This window comes from Colletes latitarsis, chromosome 4 (assembly GCF_051014445.1).
Source record: "Colletes latitarsis isolate SP2378_abdomen chromosome 4, iyColLati1, whole genome shotgun sequence".
Lineage (NCBI taxonomy): Eukaryota > Metazoa > Arthropoda > Insecta > Hymenoptera > Colletidae > Colletes > Colletes latitarsis.
This window is the reverse complement of record NC_135137.1, coordinates 34602500-34623635: the sequence shown is the minus strand read 5'-3', so window position 1 is coordinate 34623635 and position 21136 is coordinate 34602500. Positions and strand designations below refer to the sequence as shown.

At 42.4% G+C, this 21136-nt stretch overlaps 1 protein-coding gene across 1 annotated transcript in view; it reads right to left on the bottom strand.

Moving 5' to 3' along the window:
- LOC143341313 (uncharacterized) overlaps positions 1 to 20378 on the bottom strand; it is a 152920-nt gene extending 132542 nt beyond the window's left edge. Inside the window, exon 1 of the mRNA XM_076764162.1 lies at positions 20263 to 20378. Within this exon, the coding sequence (XP_076620277.1) occupies positions 20263 to 20320 (58 nt within the window). The 5' untranslated portion in view covers positions 20321 to 20378. The remainder of the gene's footprint in view (positions 1 to 20262) is intronic.
- Between the last annotated feature and the right edge of the window lie 758 nt (positions 20379 to 21136).

The following is a 21136-nucleotide window of genomic DNA, read 5'->3' as shown; positions in this document are numbered from 1 at the left end:
TCTTGGCGTAATGGTAACGCGGTTTAGTCGGATGTTCCCGTCCCGTTCGGACCAACGGAACGTTATCCGGCAAATTTATTCGAGATCACGTCGATCGAGTATGATTAAATAAAGATATCACGTGCGAGCTGCTCGTTAAAAGCCTTTAGGAGACCATAACTTTGTCGCGCCTTCCGGATAGTCTTTGCGGATAAATCGCGGACGTCTTGCATTATACACGCACACCGGGACAAACTGGGCCATGCGGTCCATTCGTTAGACCCCCATAGTTTATCGGCGGTTGATGGTTCCGCGAAACGAGAACGTCTGGATTAAAGAGCCATGCCCGCTCGAACGCTTTAAAGAGTCGCCATTTAAGTAAAGCGTCGCGAGATATTAACTTCAATATTTTTTTCATTCCGACCAATTAACCGTTCGTCTCCGGCCGAGTCGCGACTCGCGCTTATAATACTTTTCGTGCGAGAAACAAAGTTTCGGAAGGCTGTTGTCGATGGCATTTTATTAAAAAAATTCAGAAAGGGGGGGCGGTTTGTTTTAGAGTTCCGGAGTAAAAGGCTCGCTTAAGCTGCTAAAAATTCCGCAGGACGGCGCCCGGGATGGAAAACTCGCCGCCGTGGCAGAACTTTCGTCGCGTCTGAACTTTTTAATCAGAACCCCGAGCGTTTAACAGTCAACGCGATTTTCGCCCAGATTTCCGAGAGAATCGCCAGTACGATGTTAGATTTCTTTTTTGCAACGTGGCTGTGACGTTCCATCGGGCGCCGTCGATCCGTGCGTTAACCGGAACAATTACCGGGAGCAAGTTTCCGCTCCGTTGGGTCGCGGAAGCGCGCGATTCGGTATCGCGAGTATACTTATTTGGCTCGCGAAATTCTCGATAGCCCGGCGAAGGGGAGGGCTGGTTTTATTGACAATCAAGAGATACAGTTTTATCGCGCGCGTTGCCCGATTGAAATACCGTGTCTCGGAAAGCACGGAGAGGAATATCGACCCAGGGACTCTTTGTTTTATCGGCAGGACGGGGATCGGATCGTTTCATAAAGAGCCCGGCACGGAAAAGGTAGACAAAAGTCGTATCGATTACGCTTCCGTGGCCCCGGAGCACGCTCGACGATTTTTCGAATAATTTGTGCGCGACGTCGGAACTGTCGATAGTTTGGATAGGGGCCAGTGTGCTACCGTAATAGAATGCTCGCGAAACTCGGTGACCCTGTTCCATCGTGTGCCTACGCTTTAAACACCATCTTCCATTTTAACCTCTTAGTCGCGTCGTGGTCTCGACTCGAGACCCCGCGACTCTCGCGGGCATCGTAAGGGAGAAAAAGGGCTCGTGCCCGTTACATTTTATAGCATATGACTTCCGTGAATGTTTAACGATTCGCATACGTCGCGACACGGGAAAATGGGAAAACCTCGCTGCGGGTTTGTATTATAGAAACCGGAGATAGACAGGCGACTCTTAATTCTTCCTTCACGCTGGACACCAGACGATTCAAACTGTTATCGTATTTATGATTACGTTACTGAATCGTACTGAAACTTGCACGCCACGAATTGGGAGATTTAAGATCGTCGAATCGATTCTTATCAAATTTATAGAACACCTTAACCAGAGAACACATATTTCGTTTTTCGTACGCGTTTAATCTTTCGTTACTCGACTCAACGGAGGTTCGGTGTAGCGAATCAAAAATTCTCTGGAACAAGAGGAGAGAGAAGAAAATTTAATTCTGGCATTTTTGTACCGCAAGATGAAACGCCACGTAGAAAAATGCATGAATGTCTTCACGCTCGTATGCTTCACTTAACTCTGGCGAAGAAAAAACACAGTTTAGAACAAAAGGAAGCGTCGCGTTCGCGCTTGCCTTTCGCCGGCGAATCTGCCAACAGTTTCCTCCCTGTTTCCGCCATTGTCACGAGAGTCCATAAATACGTCGTCGTCTAGATCGCGAATGAAAAACGAAGAAAAGTAAGACGACGAAAGTTTGCGAGAATATATTTTGACCCGGTTTCGCTGAAACTGTGCAACGTCGAGCGTCGGGGCTTGAATCAAACCGCGTGTTTGGCCGCGTTGGTAATTAAGTATGGCAACGCGGATACACACAGGCCAGTTTCCTCGCACTCGTTATCACAGTTCTCGACTTACCACGGACTCGCGCGCACCTCTCAATTAATTATCTGCTCATTAGTAACTCGCGTACAGTTAGTCGTTATATCGGGACGCGTTTGTCCCACGTTTTTAAAAACCTTTGCGCGCGACACTAATTAAAATGAATCCGATTCGCGTCGCGGTCTCTTCGTTTTCGAGCCATCGACACGATGGAATTGACAGCAAACAATTATAATCGATCAAGCTTTTCAGGGATCGCCCGAAATTCAAACGTCACGCGTTGAAACCATCGATACGGTAAAACGTCAATTATGAGAAATAATAAGGGGGCTCGAACAGTTCCGATAATTAATCAATCCGCGGAAACGAAGGTAGGAAATTTGTTACGAAAGAATTTGGAAGACAATTTTTTTCCGACGGTGTTTATTATAAGTAAAAACATTAATCATTTTTGTAAGACTCGAATCTAAAGAAACTTTAACATTGAGCGGATGTAATGACAGGAAGAGTAAGATCGCGTATAAATAACAGCAGACCATAATTACTACCTGTCGAAATCACGTACACGCGAAAGTGGTAATCAAAGTATTAATAATTTTCACTTTTCTGTCTGATGATATTCTTTTCCTTTCATTACTTATTTAATAACGTACATCGTACAAGTTCTCGTTAACGATACTTTTAGGATACTAACGATCGTTCGAAAGTGGGTATTTGTCTTAGACGTATTAATAATAGTAGTATCATTATTTTTTCTTCTATAAAATGCATCGTTTCGTAAGTTTAATTTCAGTTTTTCTCTGTAACCGACACTTTGGTTAATCAACGTTATATTGTACACTCGTCGCGATCGCGAACGATTTCAATGTACATTGGATGTTGAAATACTACCGCGTTAAGAATCACGTTCACGAGAGTGCCCATTGACGAAGCGTTAAATGGTGTAATTGCCACAAAATGTACCTGCAACTAACCGGAATACCGCCGAACAAAATTCACAGGACGTCGATCGTGTTTAAAATCAGAGAGCGATCGATGGACGGGCCAGCGTCGAATCGTAAACGCGTTTGTGTATCGATCAAAGGACGCTCTAGTAGGTGTGAACCACCGGGCTTTCGGTTCCTGGACGCTTTACCAGACCGCGACAGAACGTAATACCGATTACTGACGAAAAGTGTTTCCAGTGGACGAACTCTAACCATCGTAACGTGAGTAAAACAAATAGAAAATTAAAAATTAATACCAAATAGTAAGCTTCTAACGGAAACTATTTAATTTAATGAGTTGCATATTCAAGACCTTGTCCAAAATGAAATTAAAGGGACACAGATGTTGAGCACTTTCAACTTCACTTTCGTTCCACTAAAAATTTCCATTCGCGCGTCAATTTTTCGCGCGGGAATTTTGGTATCTTCGAACTCGTCACCTGTCCCTTTTCTCCGTCAGCACTCGTCGACGTTATTACGGAGAACGCGACCCTTTGTTTATCGCGGCACGACGTCGGTGACGTTATTGCAATCAACGTGTTCTTTTATCCGGCGTGCACAATGTTGTCGACATTATTGCGACCTACGTATTCTTCTCTCTATTGTATTCGTTGATAGTATTCCTAGCTTTCGCATTTTCATTCCGTGTGGCCGCGCTGACGTTGCGTTATCGAATTATTACACGCTTCCGTGAAAACTAAATTCCATTAAATGCACAAGAATGTTGATCTTGTTTCGCAAACATTATTGCATATCCCTTTGACGGTAATACAATATTTCCGTCTTGCGATTTACGCTTACTGCGCGACGTCGAGAGTTCCACGAAATTACGCGACGCTCCGACCTTCGTGCAATTCGATTCCCTCGGCTATCGGCGAGCAAAGGGAAAAGCCAAGAAATAATTATGCATGAGAAAACTCGCGAACGTCGCGCGTCATTTACGCCGCGAGATAATGGCGTAATTTAAGGTGTACAAGTTTACTTTCGGCGATGCGACGAACGGGAGGGGCAAAGGAACAAGAGAACGACAAACGTGCCCGACTCGAGCAAAGGAATCGTGCTCGAGATACGAGTTTATCGCGAGAGCAATTCATTTTCCCACTTTCAGAAGTAGCTGACTTCGCTGCATATGCATTACGCAGACCCCGTTTATTTACTTCTCGCGCGCGACGGAATCCCCCGATCGCCGACGAAACACGCGCGAATTACGAAAACACGAGCACGCCTGTATTATCTCTAATTACGTTTATACGACTATTAACTTTCAAATATCAGACACGATCGCGTTTCGACCGCAACTCGACACGGCTCGCCACGCATTAAGAACAGGATACATCGTTTGGATCGCCACCGATATTTACTTCTGGACAAATTGGAAAGACTTAATGGATACGTAGCTTATGGTAAACCTGTCATGTCTCATTTTCTGGCTTTTTATCACGTGTCAATTTTCGTGTCAGAAATTTAAAATGCGTATAGGTATATAATAAGTTAAATTGCACCATCCAAAGCGTAAAAGTTTTCTACCAATTTTGTACTTCGTACAAGCTTCATTTACGACTTTCGAACGAATCTCAATCTACGATCGTATCGTTACCATTCGGCTAACAAGCTTCGTATATCGCGTTAAATGGATCAATTCGTCCGTCAAAATATACATAGATCGAAAATCCGCTTTTGACCGTTGTATCGGATACCACGATCGCGCGTTTCACAGACGATTTAGCGGACAACGACGTACGCGGGACAATCGCATAATCCGTATTTCAACGGAGTCGCAAGCTATAACGCGAAAACGGACGAGGAATGTTAGGGACTCGGTCATCGTCGTAATTATATTATCAAGATTTCCAAGCTGCAGTACCCGGGACTATGTGTTAGCCGGGCGACCTCGTCCTCTCTAATCGTGATCGAAAGCTGATACTGCCTATCCGGCGCGGGCACGTATCGGTAGCATCGCGCGAAAGAGGAAGCTCCGTTACGACCGATGGCTGCAATTCCGACCGAACGTGACTCGTGTCGACGTTTAATCCCTTCGCCAGCAGTTGCCCTCTGTATCTGATAGAATGTCGGGTTAATCGGCGCGATTAACTACGTTAAATCGGGGAATCGGTAAAGCAACTCGACAACGAAACTCTCCGCGCGAACACGGACCTCTTCCTCTTACTCGGCGAGAACCTCGACTCCCAGGCGTGTTTGTTTGTTGTGCATTTGCTCGAACGACGCGTTCCCAAATTCACGCCTTCCGTATCGTTTATCCCGAAAGTAGAAACGAACGAATATTTATTTTAGCTGGAATAATCGTCAGGTGCTTTGATCGACTTTAATTTTAATTTTACTTTCATAACCTTTATTAAATAGAGGAATATCAGTACTATTTATTTTAACTAATAAAATTGATGTAGAAAACTGAATGATGACGCAAATTTCGATTAAAATGTGATTCTTTGATGCATTCATTTGTCAACTCTCTACTACCCTTAGAAATCAAGGTCTCTTTGCAGTACCGCCGTAATGGCACCACGAACGAGAAAATCTTTCCATCGTTTCCTCCTATCATGTTTGACTTATCGTCGAGCCAGTCACTGCGTCGCGTAAAAAGAACTTCGTCCAACGCCTCGGTGACTTCGTCGAGCAGTCGAAGACGCTTCCCAGAGGACTGGGCTTCCTAGGGGCGACAGCGATCCCGGGTAAGCGATATTTAAACGAACGCTGAGCGCCAGAAGAAACGGGGAGGATATTTTTCGAACGCGTCGAGGCCGGCCAGAAAAGTGAAAAGGCTGAGAAGAACCGAGTGAAAAGAAGAGCGGAATCTCGAGGGGGGATGTCGGCCAGAGGGAGTCGTAAATCAAGAATTATAAAGCAATTTCGCGGAAACCGCAACGAAACTTGGAGAGCAGCGAATCCGACTGGCGTCGGTGTGCTCGGCCAATACAAACACCGGGGGAAAGAAAGGAGGAGGAAACGGACGGGGTTTCGGTAAACTATTACAAACGGTGGTCCGCTTGTCTTAATCGCGCATTACTCTACCCCGCCCACGATGATATGCGTCCCGAGCCCTCTTGGTTTCCACGTCTATTTTCTTCGTCGTAACTTCCGCGACGAGTGGCGTTATGAACCGAGCGGATACGATATACAGAACCGGAACTCGGTAGCGGTACTTTCGAAAAGTCGTTACAAAACGTTCCCCGAAATGGCTACTTCCGAGGCGGTCCAATTTCCAGCGAATCGATCGCCCAACGTTTCGATGGAGAATTAAAATCGTCTGCGAGGATATCTTCCAGTGTCTGGTCGCGAAAAGGATTGGACACGGTTAACTACTTATATTGTACGCTGGCATCGATTTCGGCGATGATAGAGCGCGTTGTAACGAGGACTCGACGCTCGGTTACTTAGCATATTAATGTCTTTTGGCTACGACTACGCTCGGATGGCATCGATACCCTTCGAACTGGATTTCTCGGTTTCGTCCTCGATATGACGGGAAACCCTCCGAGCGTGACCCGTTCTCACGAGTTATTCCGTGGAACAAGTTATTGATAATACAGACGATCAGACAGCGGCCGGGGGTCACTGTTTATTCGATGTTTTACGTAAAACGGCGGTAGAAATCGATGCACGTTGAAATTAGAAACTGTCGAATCTTTATTCACGTATTCAGTAACCGCGATTATTCAACATCCAAACTCAGACATGATAATATTTAAATACTAGGAAGATACGTTCTAAAAATATGTTCGATAATTTATTAAATTGAACAGAAAGTTTTATGAGGGGAAATAATTTATAAAAATTGAAGTTTTGTTCATTCAGGGAATTTTACAGAGGCCAAAGTAGGTGGTACCAACATTTTTATTGTAAATAAAATTGCGAGAAAGAATATACCACAAACTTACTATGAAGAACAATTTAACAATTCTTGGATATAGTTGAGCCTCGAATTTCTTTTAAAATGAATATGTAAATTCGAATATTAAATATTATTCGAAACGCGAAAGAAATTTAAGGCGGCGAATTTTTAGTCTCCGCGTTGAAAATATTTCACGCTGTTACGCCTTTCTCCGCCAATCGTCTCAGATTGATATATAGCTGTACACACGCTATTTCGGCCTCGTATCTTTTCATTTTTTCCCCGTCGCGTTTCATTAATAATTCATGTTGGCGCCACATCGAATTCAAGCGCGGTGTAATCACGGATAAGTTATTTTCGGGGCTGAGGCCGAAGGTCGTAAGGAGAATTAACGTCCTCCCGTAGAAGTCACGGAATGCTAGGAATTCGCCGTGCAACACTAGACTGCGGAATAATGATAATGGCGCGTTCTTTCTCCTCCAAGTTGATCGTTAACATCTTCACAACAAACATTACGAACGCGCAGTTCCGCCAGCAATTCCGACTAATCCCTACTAATATTGCCGAAACTAAAAGCTAGAACCAATGTATTGCATTCCAAACGAGAGTAGTTGTCCCTAATCGCAAATTAATTATTATTTCCCAAACTGTCGCAAACTATAGATCATTGTGCGATGTTTAGCGTGTATATAAATTTCGTAACAATAATCATTTAATGGGAATTGAAACTTTGATGTCTCTGTGATGAAACCGCAAGAAACTAATGTAATTATACAGAATGTTGTGAAACGAGTAGTACAACAAAGGTGAAAGTTGTTCCAAGTATGAAACAAAATCTAAAAAATAGAATAAAATATTTCCATACGAGATTTCGTCTTCGAAAAGAAAGATTCTCAAACGACTAAGTACGGCGGAGCTAACGTGTCTGACCATTGCTCGTCATTTCTACTTGTATTAGCGTTTGGAGCACTAATTGGAGCACAGCATTACTCGTCCTTCGTTTTATATTTTCTAACTAGTTACGATCAATTAAAACAAACAATATTGTACCACCATCGATATGAACGAGCACCTATAGAAGGTAGAAACAGTGAATAATGGTCGTACACGTTAACGAGCAATGTTACACTGAATTGAACGCGTGCCCACAGAGTTTTAAAATCAATTTTTTCCAGAAATAATTTTCTACGAAAAAATTCATATTCCTAATTGCCAATTTCTGCATAAAGTGCTACTTTAGTATTTAGGAAATCTGTAGAAATGGGACAATCCCAACAATTTCCAGCAAGATTCGTTCGTCGAACTTTGGAATAATAAACGAGCCCTTTTGCAAATCTGATGCACGGCAACACGAAATATCCCACGCACCGGGTTTCGCCAACGAGCGAGCGTAATGTATTCATTCGGTACTGGTAACAGTAATTAACGAGCACGGTGTTGATTAGCAAAGTTCCGCGTCACGATGCCTCCCAGTGGTCGCCGAATTCGGGAACTTCTCGACACCGTCCACGGTTTTCCCCTGTCCGATCTAATTCCTCCGCGACCGGCGCGCGTATAATCCATAACGTGTAAGAATTTTGCAACGCGTCCGCTTAAATCTGATCGAAACGTAACGCCACGTAACGCGCTTAACGGAACGTTGCCCAACCAGATGAATATCCACGCAATTTCGCGGCACGAAACGTGAAAGTCAAACGAACGCGCGCTCGTTTCGCACCGTCGAGCGTGTTTCGACCGTACAACATCCTTTTACAAGGGAGCAAACATATACGGGGTATCCATTCGAAAAACTTTGCATCCAAATATCGCGAAAACAAATTTTCGGCGAAACTTTTTCAATTTCAAAGGGGAAACGCAACTGTCCTATTTATCTTTTATTTGACCTTTGTTATTCAGTGTCGAGAAGATTACTTAACATTGGACTCTTTGACCAAGTAAATATTAATCCTTTACATCCATAATTATAGTCGGAGTGTGCTTGGGAAAAAATTAGGGAGAAATAAAAGTGTTTGCTTTTCGTCGATAAAAATATTTTTATAAATATGGTGGAGTGAGTCGACGGAGGGATATGAAATATTGATACGAGTACGATTGGCAAGGTAAGACGGAGAACCGGTGGTAAGAGTCTTGCAAACGAGGCAACAAAAGTAAAAGATCCATTTCAGTCAGACATTTTAAAGGAGAAGAGAGATGTGATCAAATTTACGACCATTGTATACGTACCAGAGATAAGAATTTTGGACACGTACGCAGGAGGCAAGACGAGAGGAAAGACAAGGACCATATACAATGTCGCAATAATCGAAAAGGGAGATTACGAGAAACTGGAACAAGAGGAGTTTCTGAGGAACGGATGGAAGACGACGAGACGAATATAGAATATGAAGACGAATATGAAGAATATTTCGCGACATGGATTCGCGATACGATGGTCGAAGTTCCAAGCTGGTTTCAGGCGAACACCAAGATTCCCGAAGAATGTCCACGAAAATTACGTAGGAAAATAATAAATACTCAACGCTGTATCTAAGAATATTTACGAATTTTTTGTATTCTATTTTTCATTTTTAAAATTACTTTTAAGCACAGTTTTCGGACACTTCTCTGGAGTGACGTTTGAAAATGATTTAGCTTTTCAAAAGCTCGCGAGAAATCTTGTAACGAGCGTGATAGGTTGAAAATTTATGGCGCGTAAAACCGAATCAGAGACGCACGAGAGTACGGTGTTTGTATTAAATGGATGATGAAAACCAGACTGAAAGTTCGGCACGGCATTACATGTGTTAATAAACCGTTGAAGTTAAGCGTAGCAGAGCCTTGCGAGCAGTTCGTGTAGCAATGAGGTTCGTGAAATGGGCCAAAAGGAATCCGTAGACGGAGAATTAGACGATTTCGGCGTCGGGTGGATGGTAACATGTTTCCAGCCAGAGGGGAATAAACCAGAGAGAGCTCAGGTATTATATATGTGGAAGATAGGATCAAGGAAAAAGGTAGGTGGTATGTAAACATGACACCTGAAATATTATAAGGGTTTGCGAAAGATTGACTGTGAACAATGCATCACTGTATCCGCCTTGACATCGGCTATAATATCGCAGCTGCAAAAATATGCAGTCTCATTTGCAGTAAATACTACAAGACGGTAAAGAAAATTATTATTTATAAACTGTTACTTTTTTTCTGGTTGATTTTTGAACTTCAAATTTTAAGTTCAAAAATATGAGGCCATATTCAAGTTTACATTTGGTAGATTTTATACAGTTACAATCAAAAATCATAAACGACTGAGTGTCATCAGCGTACATAGTACACCTATAAACCTACTGACACTTCATGTATAGAGGCACGGGTACTCCTAATGTTCTATTTTTAATTCAGTAAACAATTTACAATCCAGTCTTACTGCACACAAGTCATATAGTCAATAGGAATTGTTGGAACTTTTTTAGGTATATAGCGTCAAAGTAAATTTCAAAATAAACATAGAAGATAACAAAAATTATAGTAGCTGGTATGTTCATTGAATAGGGGATGAAGTGCCCTTTAAAACGAGCGTTCGAACAAGTCGATAGCTCAATTAGTTCCGGAGATATGAGGATTTTAATTTCAAGTCGATCGAATGAAACCAAAGCCTTTGTTTACGTCGTAAGATCAATGAACTTTCTTACTACGGCCTTGTCGTTCGCACGTGCTCGTAGTAAATAGTAAACGTGACGTCACTCGGTCACTCGGTTAGTGGGTCAACGTGCGAGAAGGAAGTCCGACGCGACGCGTTAGACGGAGACAGAGCTAGTCAAATTAAAAAAATGACCATTTACATAAATTACGATATCTCCGGAACGGGAAGTCGGATCGGCAAAAACTAAAAATCGTTTTAAAGGGGAGGCTTTGCCGCTTCTAACAGTGGCTCAATTATTAATAAAGCACTAGTAGTTTCGGAACTGCACGCGTCTAAAGTTTAACTAATTTTAATACGCGTTGTTAGACTGTTCCAAAACAGTGAAAATTGAAAACAAACAATAAGAATAGAAGCAAATATTGAACAATTCATTATACGTATACTATAAGAAACGTCGTGAAGTTAAATGGCGTTAAAATAACATTGTATGTTAGAAATTCTAGGGAATATCCATTTAAGCACAGTGGTTAGTTTCAGTGACCACGTTTCCATCACCTAGCAAGTACACCACGCTTCCAAGGTGATTATCCTTGCAAACCGCTGGTGTTTAACTGAATGTTTAGTACGCGATCGCCCAAGTTAGTCATCGGGCTGCAAAGTTAAATAAACGTTCCAACGGATCCGATTTCTTTGCAAACGCTAGGAAATAATTTCGTCTGGGTACGGAACAAAGCAGACTTTTTCTAGACTCGGTGATGCTCGAGCGTCTCCAAGATCGCATTAATCGAGGATAAGCGGTAGAAATTGGAGCCACCGAGAGCGGATTCGAGGATAAAGTGGCAGGGTAGAATATACGGGGAGACGAACCAACCGAGAACGTCTGTACGTCTTTCCGCGAAAGACGGATGGACCGTCGGAGAAACGGAGGTGTATAAAGCAGCTCGTGGTAAATGCACGAAGCGGAAAAGGCGGCCCAGTCTTAACGGATGCATTCTGGGGGAAAGGAGGGCAACAGAAAATGGCCCGATATACTTTTCGGGGATAACGGTACACTGCGGGCTCGTTGCGCAGGAAGGAGGCAACGTTCGACGCGCGTTTCTTGGATTTCCGGAACGAATAGGAAGATACGTGAGTTCGTGATATTCTGCAGAGAGAAAGGTTCCTTCGTAATCCTGCTTTAACGACCCGATTTGCGTCTATTTTCCTGTGCACCTATATTCCGTTAACAGTTTCAACGTCGACGAAACATTAACTTCGAATAATCTCCGGCTAACGAGGTTTCGGAACGAGAAACAATGCCACGCTGTAAGGACAGTGTTAGAAAATGACAATTTCTTAGTAATTGTCGTAATACTTTTTACCAGAGCTTTACATTAAAATGTATTCCTTACGAGACCTATCATGGTCGCGTTGTTCGAGATGCACGTTTTTCTATTTGTTTAGACGAGCACGGGATTCGAAACGAGTGCTCTCCTCCTTGCCCGTTCGCTCGAAAAGTTTCTAGATTATCGGGCGAAATTTACGACGGTGGGTGGGCAACGTAGCGGCGCGCCAAATCTATTTGGCCCGGATACGACTATTACTCCGTCCGACCCTCTTGTGGATACCCAAGGTCGACATTGAAGGGTTTTCAAGAGTGGATATAATCAGCACGTTATCGCCCCTAGGAAATCATAACGTAGCGTTCGGTGTTTGCATTCGAGAACCGTTATCGTCTTCGTAACGGTACAGAGGGTGTTGAAAAGAAATGTTTATGGACTTTAAAAGTGTACAGTTATCGCCAGACAGAGTGAAAAATTATTAACGCCATGAAACCATTATACTTTTTCCTATAATAACTTCTAAATAGGAATTCTACGATGAACTTCGTGAAGCATAAAAAATGATATCAAAATGAATTTTATTCTCAGTCTTATTACTCTCAATTAACTTTACTATTATCACCTCATAAAGACGTTCCAACCATTTGCTAAGAAAAAATGTGAAGAAATCAATTTGTCGAGTCTTTCGAGTAAATAGTTAATTCTTATCGACGTGGTTGCGTTCTCGGTGATATCATCAACGAATCCCAAAGCCTCCTATTCCGGGTGGCTTCGTTTCAAGACATCGCGTACCATATTATAGAAAGTCTTTACCGGAGACCGTGTGCAGGTCAAAAAACGCGCATCAAAGGCCGCGTATCGCGAGATTAAAAAGCCATGTTAGGTACTTATGCCGGGCGAAACGCGTATATCCGTCAGAGACAGTATATTACGTTATCCTTGACGCGATATCGGACTGCGACGACTTTGCGAACTCCCGTGCGAGGCAAGGGAACTCCTTTGGACAGGAAACATAATCCAAGCCCAGGGCGCAGGGACAAACGCATCCTCGGCGTGGTGTAATTAATATTCCCGTGAAACGCAGCCCTTTCCACAAACAAGATTTCTCTCGGGACTCGCCGGGATGATTTTAATTAAATGGTCCGTATGTTTCTGCGCCCCCCGTCCCTCGTGTCACCGCGAAAATGACGCTTCGAGTACTATTTGCTTCTGGCTGCGTCCGGAAACAATCGCAACTCCTGACCCCGGGAGGTAATTTCTCGAAAACGTGAGTTAGATTATCGACTACGGGTTCCGCCAAAGGGCGGGCGACAGTGAATCCGTAAAGGGCGGACAGGACCCGCGGAGGGGACAAAGGGAACGAACGAAAACACGTGGAAACGGGTGTCGCGGAAAGAAATGACACAGCGATGGCGACCGTGGGCGCGAGATATTCCACGGTAATACGTTTGCCTGCCTCGGCCCTGCACTCTGTTTACCCCCGACAAATCCCACTAGACACGATATTATCCCTCTTATATACCCCCTCGTGCCGTCATCCAGCGGGATTCTAGCGTAGAGAAGGCCACGCGGCTTTCCGAATACCCAAGAAACGATTCGTAAAACGACCGGCATAAAGCTTGACATCGTGGTTTGCGACCTTGTTGAGATCCGTGCGATTTGAATCGCACGAGCACGGAAACAGCGAGGAAGCCCGTGGAACTCAGGGACTCGAAACGCTTTATTTTCTTCAGGAACGACAAGAAAAATTAGATCTTCCGTCTGCCGCGAGTAACTCGATAAGAGCGGGCACTTTTCTTTCTGAATGTAAAAGATGGTCCTGCTCGGGCCACGACAATAACAACCGACTAGAAACGTACAGTCGCGTACCAATTTTCGCGATACCTTGCCGACGATCGAACGATATTAGTACTTTATCAAACCGAACAAAGTTAAACGTCACATCTTTACCGAAAAAGTGAAAATTTAGCGAAAGGTGGTTTGGAATCGCTGAACTCGACGCAGTACACAATTTCAGGAGCGCGTCAGTTGTTGAAACAGTAACGGATCTCGACGCTTGGCGTGCAAAGCGCGAACATTCGCGTAATATTGGACGGCGAAACAACAAAAAGTAAACGTTGGAACGAGTCTCATTTGCCGAAAAGTGTAACAGTCGTTCCGGGCCGACGCACGGTCGTCGAATTAAGTTGGCGCCCTGGCCGCGCGGAGTCGAGCACTTTACAGGTGGTTTACATCGCGTTTAAAACGCCGGTGTACTCGGTCAGATTTATCGACGCGAAAGAACGGCCCCTGGCACCGTGCCCCGGCCGCAGTTTTACCGCCTTCGTCTTGTATATCGCGCAGAGATGCCCGCGCGATAAAACAATATGCAACATCCCGTTAAACTCGAGATTCACGGCACCCCTAAAGACGGGGGCAACGATTACGACGACCGAACGGCGAAGAAATTGTTACTTCGTACGTCGCTATTTAAATAAATACGGTTGCACTTTCACCTTAGATTTATATTGATCACTAATGACGAAGGAGTACATTTTTTTTCTATGGGAAAATGCAAAAAGATTTTGGAAACTACGCGTAATAATAAAATACTGATGCAGAAGATATTTAAAAAAGAGCAAATTTCTGGTCTAAACAATTCTATAAATATTTTGAGTTTTCGTTAGAGAACGTGCAACCAGTGTATTTGGTTTATCAAAGGCGAAGGCGAAGACTAACTAGACCTAATGATGGAATAATCCCAATTAACCGACTGATTAATGACAAGGTACGGGGTATATATCTCCCTCTGATTAGCAGATTCAAAGCATACAATCAGCGCTGACGGATTGGGAAGATATTCCATTCGAATCGTATTCTCTAGTGGTTGGATTAACTGTTTCTATCACATGGCAGTGATCGATGACGATAATGAATTGGAAATTGTAATCGTTACGATATAGTTACGCGCTACAAATAATCGGTCAGATAATGCAATTTAACCCGAATAGCTACAGAACGTCAAATATATTTTTATTTAAATTTAAGAATTAAATTGTTTTGATTCCCTTAAGTGTTCAACTTAAACCAGGATGCGATCGAATTCCTTGTAAAAATTGCATGAACATTAACTGGCCGAAGGGAAACGAATCGCGTTTGTAAAATACAATATCGCAACAACGACCAGTGAAACGCTAAGCATCAATTTAAGAGTTTCTCGGCACAAACGAGTGCATTCGCCAAGTCAGACGCTTCGTTCTGAATTACAACAGAGAAAAAGTTGTGAATACGCCCTAAAGGGTCGTGTCGCCTGTAATTTCCGAAGGCTCGCCACCCTTTCAAAAGTTCTCGCGCCTGCGGCGTACAGACGTGCTCGAGTTATCGCTAACGAACCTCCCAACAGAGAGTTTAAAAACTTGATTCGCCGACTGGTCCCCGAGGAAATTTGTCTTCGGCTCAAATTCAGACGCCGCTCAACTTCCGGTGGCCAATTGTTATAACGACATTCCCCACCAAGGCCAGCGTTATTCAATTACATCGTACAATCTTCGCCATAATATCATCTACACCGCAAACAATGTACAGTGGCTTTACTTTTTGCTTTACAAGAAAAGAACAACGAAAGTAAAGCTATTAATTTTTAGCGAATCATCTTGGATCTTTCGTGAAACCAAAGTATAATTTGCCATTAAACAATTCTAACTTCGCGATGGCAACTTCGTAAACAAGATATCAGCTCGAATCGATCTGTCGACACTCTTTAGGCTTCTCATGATTGAATTTCACGAATAGAGCTCGTTACTCTAGCAGTACTTAATAGGCTTTCGTAGACTGGTTTAATGATACTACCTTATCGAATCAACTCATACTGTTTGCAACGACGAACATGTATTTTACCTTGAATTTACTCTTGAAGAGCTTGAAAAGCGAGCTCTACGAATAAAAGTTATTTTCAGACGCTAACTTTTGTTCCTGTTTATACTATAATATACATTATTCTCGTTTCATAGCATCGATTACTGAGTAAAAATGGCTCAATTACCGCGCGTTGTCGCGTACTTCTTAAACAAATAAACGCTCGAACAAAATAACGAACTCTTAATCGAAACAAAGCAATTCGCACGACCATAAAAAAAAACAAAGTTTTACTTTATGAATGAACACTCATGTCCCGTTTATTTAACTTTTGCACAATTGTCAAGGATATTTCGTTGTTTGGCAGAGACAAAGTAATACATCGTGAAAACTACTTTACTTCGTTTGTACATGACCCGTAGCGAAGAAACGATGCATTCATCATCTGGCTAATTACGGGGACATTGCAGAATGTAAATTTATTTCGCTTAAGCCAGTTCTTTACGAGAGGTATAAAGCGACACACTGTGCCGTGATGGGAACGTAGATATACCGCGGGAAAATTTGCAATTAATTAATGAAAATGTTTCGCAAAATATTATTTTGGAATTATTGGAAAGATTTTAATACGAGTTAGAAATAATCCTGGTCCACGATCCATTGTTTAAATTCATAGAAATTCTTTAGAAATTCCTATAGAGCTCGTCGACGCTTCGAACGCATTTTTCCAGTAGAAGAGGACGTCCGTCGTTAAAACAGCACTACATCGATGAAAATTTCTTACGATTGTGTGCCGACTTCATTGTATTCCGTCTACCATCCGAATCGTGCACGCGTTGATGACGCCGCGAATTTTGTCGCGACAGAATGGCAGAAAGCTTTTGATATCGAAGCGGCAAAAGAAGCAAAAGCGACAGACTGGAATGTTGTAACGAGAACGCACAACGAACTGTTGCCTGCGGGCCAGCGAAACGAGAAGAGAAACGAGCAAGGGGCAGAAATTAAGGAACCGCAGGAGAAATAACGCCAAACTTGATTGCTGGTTTTCACGTATTCCAGACAAGGTTCCTTTTTGAACACCCCTCGCGCGGTCTGAGAAAATGCGAACGAGCTCTGAATAAAATGAACGTACCGATAGAAAAAGAATTTCTACGATCTGTTTATTTTAATGGCACTTTGCTTACCCGAGCATCCTAATCGTTAATCGATTATACTCAGTTTCGACGGTTGGTAAACGAATACTTCTCTGCATTTATCCATCAGGATTAGCGGGCTCAAGTTCCCACTTTAAATTAACTCAGGGATTAGAACCAAAGTACCCTCCTTAATTTGATTCAAATCCTCTTTTGGTCTCGACTATTAACGGTATCTTCCATTTCTTAATACAATGGAATTATCTTCACTATTTCTGTATACTCGATGGACTGCTGAAGCGTCTTCCAATCGTTAGTTTTATTAGCATGGATTAATTCTCATTAGACCTAGTTTACGCTGATCCACGCGAACGGGAACTATAACGTGTTATTGCAGCAAAGTGAGCGTTAACAGGCTCGAACGTACGCAATGTCTAAGTTTCGGGAGTTGTTGCTACCGTATAAACGGATTCTTGGACAAACAATACGAGATATTACAAACTTCGATAGCCACGATGGTATCGTACGTCAAAATTATACACCGCGTATATCTTACGGAGCTAGCCGGCGTAATTTTCGATGTGTGCTCGTACCGGTGCCTCGACCGATCGTGAAATCGTAAAGTCCACCTTGTAGATTTTCCAAGTACTTGTTCCACGGGAAACCAAGAATTCTTGTGGAACTTCTATCAGCGTTTGCGGACTGAGCCAAATAACTTTCTCCCAGCGACGACGTGCACACCAACGTCGACATCGTCTCGTCACGCGTGTGTGCTTGTGTGGGTATGTGTGTACGTCGTGTGTGACTTATAGCCGGGCCCTTTCCGAGCAAGTGAACAACCAAGAGTCAAACTCCCCCGCACGACATTCGTGAAGAATGTTAAGCCGAGGAATCTATCCGTAAAGAAAGTCTGATCGTAAGAAAGTCGAACCACGATCCAATAACACTACCGTACCCTGTAACCCTCTCCTTTGTTCGTTTACAAGAATCCTGATACTATTTCAATGCTTTTAAAGAAACGGAATGCGATACCGAAAAAAAGGTCGCTGCACGCTAAATAAATAGAATACGAGCGCCGAGCCATTGACTTACCAAGCGAACATCGAAACGAACGAGCATGGCGGTAAACGCAATTCCTTTGCGAGAATAATTCTGGAGTGGAAGCACCGAAGGGACCGAAGTGCCAAAATTAGAGAGATCGAGTTTCCACGCCATTGACGATAGTTCTACGAAAGAGCAACGTATCGAATGTTTCTTCGCGATTGGAAAGCGTACGCTGGATTTATAAGCAAAATTATATTTCAGTACTATTTAATATGGAAACGAGTGAATAAGAAAATACGTGTAGAATATTTTTGGTTACTCGATAATTTCTACAAAGTTTTGTTTAAAATAATTCTCTCGATACTTAACAATAACCGTAGACGAGTACGATAACAAGGAGAGCATTCAACGATTGATTCGTTAAAAAGACAAAATACAGGCGATCGCGTTCGATGTGCCACGTGTCCTTAATTAACTCCGTATAACCGTTCGAATTTCCGCTCGGTAAAGATACATCGTTTCGAATGCAATTAACTAATTATAACCCGGCCACTGGCGAATTCACGATTTCCAGATCGTGCTCGGGCACGACCCTATTTATGCTTTTGTGGCGAGCACGCCACTGCCAATAGGATTTTCCGTAATAATCCGACACTTTCGGATCGTGCAGATGGCGAAAATTCGGTTTGGATAATTGAAGCGCAGCCAATTGTTCCTGGGTTCGAACGATCGATGCCACGGGCGACCAGGTCGTCGCAGAATTCGAAACATTTTCGATGCCGCTCGCAACAACGAGAAGATCCTAACAATAAGCCCGAACAATGCGGACCGACCTTTTAACGATACGGGAACAGACCGTGTGATAATCGCGTTAGCAAAAACATTTCGAGTCGCTTCTTGGAAATACCCATAAGAGAGAGGTTGAAAAAGTTTAACCGAATTGGAATATTTGAAAAAATAACTCCCGACTTTTCCACGTAATTTTCATTCTCTTTGTGTAGCAAACGTCACATACTTCGATATTCCGTAATGTTTGTATAATTCATCATATATGAATCGATTTTTCTCTCGCATCCCAGCAATTAACCGAACTGCATAAAACATCGCGATACGATGCGTCAAAAACATCAATTTCGGTTTTTATAGGTAATTAACGACTGTCACGGTGACAGTTACCCAAAAAGAAAATATTGCTTTTACGATATCTTTTGACGCGAATCCTTAATATTGTATACGATAAATGTGTTTTATCACTTCGCACATTATATCCGCTGAACAGTTGCGATTAAATTTATAGAGACGCATGTAATTCTTTCCGACACGTTAACTATTTTAATCGTAAAAATTAATTACGAATCGGATAATATTTTCATGAATAAAATAATATAATGAGGATTGAGGAAACAAAATAAAATATAATCAGACGGTAATTAGATAATAATTGCCGTATAATTATATATAATCGTATCGTGATAGTGTAATGGAATTATACTTTTCTCGACTCTGCTTGTAGACCGGAAGTAGATGAAAAATGTAATTTCTAAAACTAGAATGACAAAACTACACAGAACCGGTTACTGCGGAATCGAATTCGCTGTTACGTGGTGTATTTCATTACACACCGATGTACTTACATCGATGTTCATGATACAACCATGGTATCCCGTAGGGACTTCAAGGATAGAGGGATGCCAGCATATCTTTCAGTGTCCAACCCATTCTAACGTTAAGATCGAGAGTCTAGGAGCTCGGGGAATTCGTCTAGACAAGGCAGGTTGTTTTACCGATAAAATACAGTGGACGCCTCCAATTAGAGCTCTGATATCATTGTTCCTTTTATCTCGGGCAAAGTACCCGATAAAACGATCGATCGATGGAAAAAAAGCATCGCAACTTGGCAGAAATAATTTACATTGAAATACCCGTGCGGCGAGCAATCAATGAAATCGAGCACGCTGAGATCGGATATAAAAAGAACATCGTCGTTCGAATCGGACACGGTTTATGGATAATTAAACGCGAACTTATCATCAGCACAGTGCTGAAATTCTAATAAACGAGATAACTAGTGAAGCGTCTGTTCAAGTTACATGCACATTTCTGTACTTAATTCCAACGTGGTCAATATCAAACATGATCGAAATTAATCCGAAGAATTCGTTGTTGCATCGAGAGTATGTAAATATTAAGAAGTAGTACAAGTAATTGTTACGATATCGCAAGAATCTAAACAATTTTCCGGTAATTTATTACTTAATTCAGGATCTACAATATCCTAGATATGCGTATACATATCTCCTTGTGACTATAAGCATCACTATTCGCTCGAAGCATTAATAAAAAGCTTAGTAATATTTGACTCACCCTTCTGACGATCTGCTAACGTAGACCAACTTCTTTTGAGCAGCGTGAATTCCTCCATCGTTGCATTATGGTCAAGATACTTGTCGAGGGTACAATTGCTTTGTATTATTTCGTCTCTCTTCACCGTACTTCTTTTGTTCATGACTCTTGATAAAGACCTTTATCCAACAAAGGCGTATTATTATCATTATATCGCTAATGTCGGTGAAATTGAGATGAAACGATGGGATTATAAATAAATTCAGATAGAAGAAAAGTAATGACAACGTATTGCATGATCAGATAAGAGCTTAGCTTCAATCAGTCGTCGGTTAAGAGCAGCGCCCGTTTGCTATAGAACCCGGCGAATCCTTTGCAGCATGTATTATTCCAAACCACCTGAAAGCTTTTCGTTGTACAAAAGTGTGCAAAAATCTGAAAAGCTTTCGTGCAAATCGTAAGTCATTGGCCCGGCCGCAAGCTCATCGATCGCCTTACCAAGCGCCGCGACGTTTACTCAGTTTCGCTCTCGCGAAAAATTAAAGAGCCGAGAAAATTCTGTTATCGGTCTTTTAATGAATTGTACAGCGTTTAAAAGAGACGTGGAATCGCGACGGGCGATTTAAATTTTCGCTGCAATTATACTTTCTTAATCGTAGCAAATCCATTCCGAGGCATGATTTTAAATGAGATTTCTTCGGTTCTTTCCCCACGGAACGGAACGTGAAAGGAGACTTTCTCGGTGGAAATAAAAAGGAAAATATTAAACAAATTGTATGTATCTTTCCGTTGGCTCTAACAGAGTACATCGTGTTATGTGAATGCTGATTAATTCTCGTTTATTCCATAGACAGTGACGAGAAAAAGTCAAGTCAAAAGCAAGAGCTTTCATTGA